The sequence below is a fragment of the Cyprinodon tularosa genome, unplaced genomic scaffold (assembly GCF_016077235.1).
Source record: "Cyprinodon tularosa strain WSP-4 unplaced genomic scaffold, ASM1607723v1 ctg703, whole genome shotgun sequence".
NCBI classification, from domain to species: Eukaryota; Metazoa; Chordata; class Actinopteri; order Cyprinodontiformes; family Cyprinodontidae; genus Cyprinodon; species Cyprinodon tularosa.
In genome coordinates this window covers 350736-362946 of record NW_024039456.1, presented here as the reverse complement: position 1 = coordinate 362946, position 12211 = coordinate 350736, and the positions used below count along the sequence as shown (strand labels likewise).

The following is a 12211-nucleotide window of genomic DNA, read 5'->3' as shown; positions in this document are numbered from 1 at the left end:
TTTGCATCACCAGCCTTGATAAAGATCCTCCATATGTAAAGGAGAAACATTTTTGCTTAAATGCTGCCTGCCTTTGTGCACATTTGATGCAGCTGCACGGAGCTGACAGTGGGATGTTTTTAATGAGTCGGTGCCCCTTGTTTTTTGTTCGAGTATGCAGGAGGAGGAGCTTCTGCTCTCTGCTGCTGTTTCCGCGCCTCTAAGTAGGTCATGATTAGCTGTGAGATTTACTGCTGGTTATGTGGGTAAAAAACAGACCAAGCTGCAGATTTGATTTATCCCCAAAAGGGTCCTGTCATGACTTCTTGTTTTACGCTGTGGTTATACTGGGTTTCATTGACATTAGATGCTCATCTGAGTATTGAGTTATTGTTAGAAAACTTTTGGTTTTGAGACATCACTGCAAAGTGATTGAGCAAAATATATCATAAAATACAGAAATGGGAATGACCAACAAGATATGTAATTTAAAAATGTAATGATCATTCTAATATTTATTTTCTTATTTTTTTCAATGATTATACAATTAAATTGTAAAATGCACAATTAGATATTTTAAATGTTTAATTCAAAATACATTTAAAATGATACTAAATAATGTTATTTGGAAATAAAGTAATTTTTAGATCATTGAAAGTGCTTTATATGTATAAATAACTGTTTCGGTATTCATTGTTTTTCTGGTTTGTGTGTCAACTATCACTGTTGCTAAGCGACAGAGTGTACGGCGGTAAAAGCCAACGAAGGCTAGCCCTTTTTGAATTCACAGCCAAAACTCTTCCGGTCGTCTTATTTTGAAGGACTTCAAAGGATCCAGTCCAGGTAGAGCGCGTCCTTGGAAGACGCAGCCCATGAATTCGAACAGAGCCCTTATCTGGGAGACAGAACAAAGACAGGACTAATGAGCTGATTGGAAGCAGGTGCGAACAGAGGGGTGTAGAAAGGAGCCCAACACAAGAGGGCAACAGAGGGCAATCAAGAAATATCTAAGAACTCAAATATATCCAGAAAACACCACAAAATAGGAATTAAACCAATAAAACTAGAAAACAAAGAAAAACTAGAAAAAGCTGTTTCGGAGAAACAGCAAGTGGGAATGCTTTTGCTGAATGAATAAAGCTGAAATTAACTTAAGAACATATGAAAATGTGATAGGAAGTCATCAGAAACTTCAAACTGCAGAAAACAATTGAATCATCTGAAGATTTTTGTAGGGTAGAATTATTTGGCACTAAAATGGCAGAAAGAAACTCATCTTAAAAGCTGCACAGCCAAACCATACATAATATGATAATTGATAATTATTATTGATAATAATAATTGATATTGTATCCACTTCCTAATGTTAAATCAGTGTTGTCTCCCTCCATTAGATTAAAATGTGCTGTTTAAAGTGGTGGAGGTAAAATCTCTTTGAAGCACGGTTACCTTGACGACGTTAACGAGCCTGTCAGTGACAGAGAGACATGCGCATCACTTTCGTTCCTTAGTTCTCAGGCTTTTTTGAATGGGATTATCAGCTCCGAACAAACGAGTGCTGAAGACAAACCGTAAATGGTATCTAAAAAATTCTTTCAGTCTAAGCGAGAGCTATCCTTTGTCTCCAATTGGGGTAACTTTCATGGATGTAGCTCATTCACAACCTTAATGGGAAGGAGAAATATAAAGGTTTGAGAAATCCTGCTGGTCTCATTGAATAACATGCAGCACAATGGTAGAGCAGAACTCTCAAAAGCAAAACTTTCCCTCCGAACAAACGAGCGGTGAGCCAAAACCGTATTAGGTATTCAAAAAATTCTTTCACCGTGAGCGTCAGCCATCTTTGGACTACAACTGGTGTAACTTTCATATTTCTACAATATTTCGTCTAGGCGTGGTGACGATGTAAAAAAGTGTATAATTGTCAAAATCTTGATTTTGGGGTTCGGACAGATTTGTTACCCCCGAACAAACCTTTTTCCTAGCTAAACGATAAAAGATATCGACACACTTCCTTCAATGTGAGTGCTAGGAAGGTCTGAGGAACAACTTCACCAAGGCTCATGTTGCTACGTCGAACGGTTCCCGAATGGGAGCGATACGAAAAAGTCTGTTTTTTTGAATTTTCAGTTCGGATTTTCAGAGAGCTCTCATTGGATTTCTATTGGGGAAGTGTGGACTTCTTCGTGGTCTGGGCCAAACTGTCGGAAAACCGTAAATGCCACACAGATGAGGGTTACATTTCCTGAATCCTGACAAAAATCCCTACGTTTTGATGTAAAATTTATCTAGATAGAGTAAAAAATGAGCGAGTGAGTTGAAGCTGTTCGGCATGAGTGAAATGTTTGAAAACGCTAGAGTGGCACACTCTAGCAGCTGAACATTCCGTCCATAGACTTCCATTATAAATTTGAAAATCTTTAAAAATTGTTTAAAAGTTTGAAGCTTCACTGAAGCAAAACTGTAAAAGTTAGCTGAAAGCCGAGTTAAACAGTAATAGCAGAAAGATACGGAAACATTTTAAAAGTTGAATGGTGTTTCTAGCTGAAAGTATGCTGAAGTAGTTAAAGGGCAAAGTAGCTGAAGATTTAGTGGAATTTTTGAAGTTTTACATGCATTTCAATGGGGCCAAAAATCGCAGAAAAAGCTGAATATCGCGAAAACTACGAACAATATCTTTACCAAAAGATATAGCAGAATTCTCCTGAACAAGCTGAACGTTTTGATACCAAATTTGTTGAAATCGGCTGAAAACTGTTGAACTAGTTAGACGAAGAAAAACCTACGGAATAATAATAATAACTAGAAAAAGTTGCATTTCCTGCGAAAATGCAGTGTGAATGCTGTACGCTAAACTGTAAGCTGTAAGGTTTAAATGGCAGAAACAAGCTGAAATTTAAAGTCAAAGCTGCTGAAATGGTATGGAATAGCAAAAAATGTCTAATTAGTTTCTTAAAAGTAGCTGAAGCCAACAGCAGAAACATGGCAGACATGTTATGAATTAACAGCAAGCAGAAAAGCTTAATGCCTTTCCAGAAAGAGAGCAGAATCAAGCCAAAATTGGAAAAAATATGCAGAAATTTTATAAAATAGCAAAAACGGTAACATAAACAGTAAAAAAGTTGAATCTTAACTAGTTGAAGAAAAAAATGAGTAGCTTAAGGATAGGAAGATAAATGTTGAATATGTATAATAAGTATTAAAGTCTGAAATCATATGTGGAAATGTCAAGACTTGTAAAAAAAATTTGAAATTAATTAAAATGTGTCAGTTGATCAGCATAGAGAAAACAGTGTCATCCTTAGAAGCTTGAAAATCCACAAACCAAAGTACAAGACTGACCATAAGAAGCACAGGAAGGACAGAGAGAGAAGCTTATAAAAAGAGAGCTAATAAAATTTAAGGAGCTGAATTTATCAAAAAATCTAACCTGCATGTTATGAGCCACTGTGTTGATGACAGCACCGTTGGCAGGCTTAGGCTGCATGTTACGAGGTTAGCAGATGCTTTATTACAGTGTAAATCTTAGAACCTGATTAAGAAATATGCACTTAGGTGTGGGGTCAACAGGCCTTGGTAGTGTAATTTGAAGAAATTGGTTGAGTTTGGGTCATAGCTACAAGCCATATGGCACAATGAATGAGTGTATGTAAGAAAGAGGCTTTTATTTTGTAGAGTCCCTTTAGTCTTATTTTGAAAGTCTATCATGGATGTGTGTCAAGGGAAGGGTCATGCCAGGCAGTGATATAGAATCCATTTCTAAATATGCAATCACTTGTTTTCCATGTTATTGGGTGAATAGATGCTGTGTTAGAGCATAAATGGGAGACTTTTATTGTGAAATTCGCTCTGGGGTATGTTTTGAAAAGGTCCCTAGAGTCTAATAGAAACAAGCTGGTAGAGTTTGGGTCATAATGCTGAGCCATTTGCATCAATTAATACACAAGTATAATATAGAGGCTTTTATTTTGTAGGGTCACTGGAGTCTTATTTTGAAAGTCTAGCATGGTTGTGTGTTGAGTAAAGTGGTCAGACCCAGCAGTGATATTTGATGACTTTCAAATCCTTAAATCACTCTTTCCCCTGTTATTAGGGCAGTAGATGAAGTGGCAATGGGAGGCTTTTATTTTGAAATTTGCTGTGGGGTGTGTTTTGAAAACCCCCCTAGAGTCTAATTTTAAAAAAGTGGTTGAGTTCGGATCATAATGTTGAGCCATATGCTGGGAAAAAAATATGAGTTTAATGTAGGGGCTTTTATTTTGAAGGGTCCCCGGAGTCTTATTTTGAAAGTCTATCAGGGTTGCGTGTGAAGGGAAGGGTCATGGCCAGTAGTCATATTGTATCCACTTCCTAATGTTAAATCAGTGTTGTCTCCCTCCATTAGATTAAAATGTGCTGTTTAAAGTGGTGGAGGTAAAATCCTTTGAAGCACGGTTACCTTGACGACGTTAACGAGCCTGTCAGTGACAGAGAGACATGCGCATCACTTTCGTTCCTTAGTTCTCAGGCTTTTTTGAATGGGATTATCAGCTCCGAACAAACGAGTGCTGAAGACAAACCGTAAATGGTATCTAAAAAATTCTTTCAGTCTAAGCGAGAGCTATCCTTTGTCTCCAATTGGGGTAACTTTCATGGATGTAGCTCATTCACAACCTTAATGGGAAGGAGGAATAAAAAGGTTTGAGAAATCCTGCTGGTCTCATTGATTAACATGCAGCACAATGGTAGAGCAGAACTCTCAAAAGCAAAACTTTCCCTCCGAACAAACGAGCGGTGAGCCAAAACCGTATTAGGTATTCAAAAAATTCTTTCACCGTGAGCGTCAGCCATCTTTGGACTACAACTGGGGTGACTTTCATATTTCTACAATATTTCGTCTAGGCGTGGTGACGATGTAAAAAAGTGTATAATTGTCAAAATCCTGATTTTGGGGTTCGGACAGATTTGTTACCCCCGAACAAACCTTTTTCCTAGCTAAACGATAAAAGATATCGACACACTTCCTTCAATGTGAGTGCTAGGAAGGTCTGAGGAACAACTTCACCAAGGCTCATGTTGCTACGTCGAACGGTTCCCAAATGGGAGCGATACGAAAAAGTCTGTTTTTTTGAATTTTCACTTCGGATTTTCAGAGAGCTCTCATTGGATTTCTATTGGAGAAGTGTGGACTTCTTCGTGGTCTGGGCCAAACTGTCGGAAAACCGTAAATGCCACACAAATGAGGGTTACATGGGCGACAGTGGCGTTGGATGGAGGAGTTTGCCCTGTAATCGAAGGGTTGACGGTTCAAGCCCCGACTCCGACTTTCATTGTCGTTGTGTCCTTGGGCAAGACACTTCACCTGCATTGTCTACTGATGGTGGTCAGAGGGTGGCGCCAGTGTACGGCAGCCTCGCTTCTGTCAGTGAGCCCCAGGGCAGCTGTGGCTACAATGTAGCTTGCCACCATCAGTGTGTGAGTGTGTGTGTGAATGGGTGAATGAATGTAGTGTAAAGCGCTTTGGTCAAGTCTCCTAACTTGAATAAAGGCGCTATATAAGTACATGCCATTTACCATTTTACATTTCCTGAATCCTGACAAAAATCCCTACGTTTTGATGTAAAATTTATCTAGATAGAGTAAAAGATGAGCGAGTGAGTTGAAGCTGTTCGGCATGAGTGAAATGTTTCAAAACGCTAGAGTGGCACACTCTAGCAGCTGAACATTCCGTCCATAGACTTCCATTATAAATTTGAAAATCTTTAAAAATTGTTTAAAAGTTTGAAGCTTCACTGAAGCAAAACTGTAAAAGTTAGCAAAAAGCTGAGTTAAACTGTAATAGCAGAAAGATGCGGAAACATTTTAAAAGTTGAATGGTGTTTCTAGCTGAAAGTATGCAGAAGTAGTTAAAGAGCAAAATAGCAGAAGATTTAGCAGAATTTTAGCAAAATGCCATTCATTTCAATGAGGCAAAAAATTGCAGAAAAAGCTGAATAATTTAAAAAGCAAAAGAGGTAGAAATACAAAAAGACATAGCGCACATGTCCTAAATGAGCTGAATATTGTGAAATTTGAATGGTTGAAATAGCATAAAGTATGCAGAAGTAGTAGCGTGACAAAAAAATGGTCGGAAGAATAAAAATAATAAAGAATAAAGAGAAACAGGATCTCAATAGTGTGAATGCCTACAGCATTCACACAATAATAAAGAGAAACAGAAAAACAATAAGTGGGAATGCATAAGCGTTCCCACTTATTGTTGCAGTATGAAAAGTTTGGAAGTTCCTGGTTTGACTGATCCCTGATATGTGCTGCTGGTATTAGAGGCCCGATTTCTTTAGGACAGTGTTGCTTTTTCTTCCTCCATGTGCATGGCAAAAATCACACAATAATAGCTAATGTTACACAAGTCTTAATTTAAACAGAAAAACTACAATTAGAATGTTAACAAAAGAGCGCGAATGCACACACTTCACATGATCTAAAAACATGGCTGGTGAATGCATTAATGAGTCCATGACTGCATGCATGCATTGATACAGGAATAAAAAAAACAGCTGATAACAGTCACATCTATGCAGATTAAGGTCAAAACTGCAGTTCTTCCAGAAGGTTCCAGTAGCTAAATAATTAAATATCAGACAGTGTTTAATATGAGCTCAAGGGACATTATGTCGAGCTCCATAAACAGCCACTAAACCTCTGCTTCTTTATGGTCAAACAGTTGAATGCACAATATGCTGTGTGTTTCCTGGACGGGGCCGCCTTTTACAGTTGCCTTTTGTATCACTGTTTCTTTCTGTATCTCTGCTTCTGTCTCCTTGAACCCCAGTGGGCCTCAGCAGATGGCCGCTCACACTGAGCCTGGTTCTGCTGGAGGTTTCTTCCTGTTAAAAGGGAGTTTTTCCTCTCCACTGTCGCTACAAGCATGCTTAGTGTGAGGGATTGCTGAAGAGTCAATGAGTCAAAGAGTCGATGCAATCAACTGGTTTTCCTTAGATAGAAAACTCTGAATCAATCTGACTGGATGATCTGGTGAACTGGAAAGCGCCTGGAGATGACACGTGTTGTGAATTGGCGCTATAGAAATAAACTGAACTGAATTAGAGTCCTATCAGATTCAACAAACACCATGAGAAAAGATAGACGCAGGTTTTGGGAACAGGAAGCTCAATAACTTTTTAAGTCCTCCTTTCTACCTTTATGTTTTAGAAGATGTTCATATTTTTGGTGTCAGGTGAACTATTTTTTTTTTTTTTACTGTGTATCATTTATTTGCTCATCAGGAGATCATACATATATTGATCTTACATACATTGTACAAAGCTTACATGACTTCTCCGATTTTTTGTTTTCTTTTTACACAGTTTTTTTTTCCCCCCTTCCTTCCCCTCCCCCCACATTCCCTCTTCTTTCCCAAGTGAACTATTCTTTTGCAAGTTTTGACATTCCATTGATTGGAAGCGCAAAAATACATACGTAAAACGGAAAAAACTGAATTTTCAAAAATTTAAACGGAAAAAACGGAATTTGGGAAAAAATAACAGATTTTATAGGGCCCTAAGTTTTAATTTAAACTCCATAAATGTTTGATAATGTGCAGTTTTCAATTATAAAAATTTCTGTTTAGTTTGATGCAAAAAAAAAAAGAGTTTATTAGTAGTTTATTATTCAATCACTCAGTGTTACGCAGCAGTTTATGCATACTTGGATAGTTTTTTTTTTTGGTCTATTTTTAGTGTTGCGTCGATGCCATATTTTGGTCCCGATATCGATACCCGGTACCTGGCTGTGCATTATTGGTCGATAAAGATACCATCTGTTAGAAATTGATGTGTGTGTGTATATATGAAGAACTGCATACCTCTTGGATGTAATTGCCATCATGGCTTCATGTCAAGCTGCTGCCTTCCTTTGTGAAGCAGGAAAAATTTGAATACAAGAAGAAGAACTTTTTATTGCGTACCTGGAATGGCTGACAATAGTTGAAGAAACTTTTGGCTCTAGAAATGGTATCAGTGCCCTATTTGTTAGTAGTCGCTGATACCGACACCACCATTTTAATGCAGTATCGGCGCTCTGTCCGTTACTGATATCAGTATTGGTGCACCAGTATTTTTATGAGGTTGAATTATTGTTTTTTTTTCGTGTGTATGTTTAAGTTCATTATGCATTTGTTTTCATCAGTGCTTCAGCAAAACAATAAAAAAATTAAAGGAAGCCTAAAGGAAGGCAATAAAACAATAGCAGTGAAGACATTTCTGTTTTATTTTATGTAAATTAACAAATTGAATGAAAACTTACATTAAAAATATGTTATCACATGTAATCCCAAAAAACACAGGACATGATGTAATATGATCAGCTTGGTGTTATTTAGCGTCTCATACCCCTGCCCTTCTGCTCAGGCGCCCTGATGCACGAGCTGTCCAACGACGGAGCACGGCGTCAGTTCGAGTGTTACCTGGAGGAGATGGTGATGCCGCTGATGGTCGCCAGCGCCCAGAGCGGCGAGAGGGAATGCCACGTGGTGGTTCTGACCGACGACGACGTGGTGGACTGGGACGAGGAGTACCCGCCACAGATGGGAGAGGAGTACTCACAAAGTAAGATGTTGTTTTACCAAGAGAGGTCCTGCTTTGATTGCATGATCAGAAAATGATACAAAGCGATACCGGGAAGCTGTTTAGATACTCGGCTACATTAATATCATTTCCAGCTGTCAATTCAATTCAATTCAATTCAGTTTATTTCTATAGCGCCAAATTCACAACACATGTCATCTCAAGGCACTTTACAGTTCAACCAGATCATACAGTCAAATTGATACAAAGTTTTCTATCTAAGGAAAACCAGTTGATTGCATTGACTCATTGACTCAAATACAATCCCCCACACTAAGCATGCTTGTAGCGACAGTGGAGAGGAAAAACTCCCTTTTAACAGGAAGAAACCTCCAGCAGAACCAGGCTCAGTGTGAGCGGCCATCTGCCGAGGCCGACTGGGGTTCAAGGAGACAGAAGCAGAGATACAAAAAGCAGCTGTAAAAGGCGGCCCCGTCCAGGAAACACACAGCCAGGCAGACGAGCTCCAAGGCAGCTCCCATGCCAGAGGACGAAGAGAGCACATCCACTCAGTCACGGTCAGAGAAACAGGACCACACTGGAAAACAGGCCGATCTCCAACATCTATTAACAAGGGTGTTGATAGAAGCAGCACAGCTGATGTTTTTTTCAGGATGACGTCACAGCCAAACAGGAACAGACGAGGCAAAGCTACTCTGAGGAAAAGCAGAGAGAGCAGAAGGTTAGAGATTGAACTAACAGATTCTGCAGAATAGGAGAACAGAGAGAGAATGAAGCAGAATGATGAAATGGGGGTCCCTATGTCCTCCAAAAGTCTAAGCCTATAGCAGCATAACTATAGAGATAGCTCAGGATAACCTGAGCCACTCTAACTATAAGCTTTATCAAAAATGAAAGTTTTAAGCCTAGCCTTAAAAGTAGACAGGGTGTCTGCCTCACGGACTAAAACTGGTAGTTGGTTCCACAGGAGAGGAGCCTGATAACTAAAAGATCTGCCTCCCATTCTACTTTTAGAAATTCTAGGAACCACTAGTAAACCTGCAGATTGAGAGCGAAGTGCTCTGTTAGGAACATAAGGAACAATCAGATCTCTGATATAAGATGGAGCTTGGCCATTTAAGGCTTTATATGTGAGAAGGAGGATTTTAAATTCTATTCTTGATTTAACAGGAAGCCAATGAAGAGAAGCCAGGATAGGAGAGATATGATCTCTCTTTTTCATTTTCATTAGAACTCTGGCTGCAGCATTTTGGATCAGCTGAAGGCTTTTAACTACAGTTTGTGGACTTCCTGATAGTAAAGAATTACAATAGTCCAGCCTTGAAGTAACAAATGCATGGACTAGTTTCTCAGCATCACCCCTGGACAGGATATTTCTAATTTTTGCAATGTTCCTCAGATGAAAGAAGGAAATTCTAGAAACCTCTTTGATATGGGATTTAAATGACAGGTCCTGATCAAAAATAACACCAAGATTTTTTACTTTATTATCTGAAATCAGTTTAATCCCATCCAAATGAAGTGACTGGCTAATCAGTTTCTTTTTCAGAGACTCTGGTCCAAAGACTATAACTTCTGTTTTGTCTGCATTCAGAAGCAGAAAGTTAAGAGTCATCCAGGTTTTTATGTCTTCAGACATGCCTGTAATCTATGTAATGGGTTAGCTTCATCTGGATTATAGACAGATATAGCTGGGTATCATCAGCATAACAGTGGAAATTAATCCCATGCTGTCTAATAATTCTACCAATTGGGAGCATGTATAAAGTAAAGAGAATAGGTCCTAGCACTGATCCCTGTGGTACTCCACAGGTAACCTTTGAGCGTGTTGAAGATCTATCATTAACATGAACAAACTGAATTCGATCAGATAGATAAGATTTAAACCAGCCTAGTGCTGTTCCTTTAATTCCAACAAAATATTCAAGTCTTTCTAAAAGAATATTATGGTCAACTGTATCAAATGCAGCACTAAGATCCAACAGGACGAGCACAGATACAAGTCCATTATCTGAGGCCATGAGAATATCATTAGTGACTTTCACCAGAGCTGTTTCAGTGCTATGATGAGCTCTAAAGCCAGACTGAAACTCTTCAAAAAGTTCATTATGGTGGAAGTGATCGCAAACTTGTTTGGCAACTACTTTCTCAAGAATTTTGGATAAGAAGGAAAAATTGGATATAGGTCTATAATTGACCAAGTCATCTGGGTCAAGAGACGGTTTCTTAAGCAGAGGTTTAATTACAGCAATCTTAAAAGCTTTAGGTACATATCCCTGTAACAGAGATAGATTAATCACATCTAAAATGGAGGAGGAGATCAAAGGGAATACCTCCTTAAATAACCTGGTTGGAACTGGATCTAACATACAAGTTGAAGGCTTAGATGAAGACAATAATTTTGCTAATTCAGAGAGTTCAACTGGATCAAAGCAGTCTAAACCCGGTTCAGATTCCATGACTACCTCAGGTACAATCGCGGATAGAGGAGTGCTTATGATCTTATTTTTAATAAGATCAATCTTATTTATAAAGAATCCCATAAAATCATTGCTGCTAAGAGCAGGTGGAATGGACGGTTCAACAGAGCTATGGCTCTGGGTGAGTTTGGCAACTGTATTAAAAAGGAATCTAGGATTATTCTTATTCTCCTCTATTAATGAGGAGAAGTATGCTGCTCTTGCTTTACAAAGGGTCCTCTTATACAGCAGTAAACCATTTTTCCAGACTAGGAAGGACTCTCGCAGGCCTGTGGAGCGATATTTTCTCTCCAGTTTCCTAGCATTTTGCTTCAAAGTACGCAGCTCTGCATTAAACCAAGGAGCAAGCTTTCTATTTTTAACGGTTTTCATTTTCAAAGGAGCTGCGTTGTCTAAGGCAGTACGCAGAGAACTAGCAACCCCATCAACAAAATCTACAACCTGTGAAATGGAATAAGCTAAGCTTTTGCACTCTGCAGCACTGCTCAGCGACACAGAGGAGAGAGAAAGTGAAGCCGATTCTTTAAAATTTATAACTGCACTATCTGATAAAGATCTACTAAAATTGAACCTTCTTTTGGGGGAGGAGAACTCTGTTAAAGTAAGGTTATTAGAAAGTGGTCAGAGAGGACAGGGTTGTGAGGAAATACTGTTATTTCTTCACATTCTATGCCGTATGTCAGCACAAGATCCAAAGTATGAAGATGAGAATGCGTGGGACTATTCACATTTTGAACAAAGCCAATAGTGTCTAAGATAGCATTAAAGGCTGCTCTTAAGCTATCGCCTTCAATGTCAGCATGGATGTTAAAATCTCCCACTATGATGACCCTGTCAGTATTTAATACCAAATCAGAAAGGAACTCTGAAAACTCATCAAAAAATTCAGAGTAAGGACCTGGTGGACGATACAAAGTTACAAAAAGAAGAGGTTTTCTTGCCTTGAAATTTGGATCAGGGAAATTAAGGGTTAAATGTTCAAAAGAGTTGTAGGAATTAATTGTTTTGGGAGTAATCAGTAAGTCAGACTGGAAGATTGTTGCTACTCCTCCTCCTCGCCCAGAACTTCTGGGGATGTGAAAATTTAAATAGCTTGAAGGAGTTGCCTCATTTATGCTCACATAATCCTCTTGCTGCAGCCAGGTTTCTGTAAGGCAAAACAAGTCAATGTGATTATCACAAATCAAG

The 12211-nt window shown here is 38.8% G+C and overlaps 1 protein-coding gene across 1 annotated transcript in view; it reads left to right on the top strand.

Annotated features, from left to right (window-relative positions):
- The window catches only part of LOC119772236 (BTB/POZ domain-containing protein 10-like), a 35869-nt gene that overhangs the window by 19875 nt on the left and 3783 nt on the right, over positions 1-12211 (top strand). The window contains exon 6 of the mRNA XM_038268591.1: positions 8367-8564. Within this exon, the coding sequence (XP_038124519.1) occupies positions 8367-8564 (198 nt within the window). The remainder of the gene's footprint in view (positions 1-8366; positions 8565-12211) is intronic.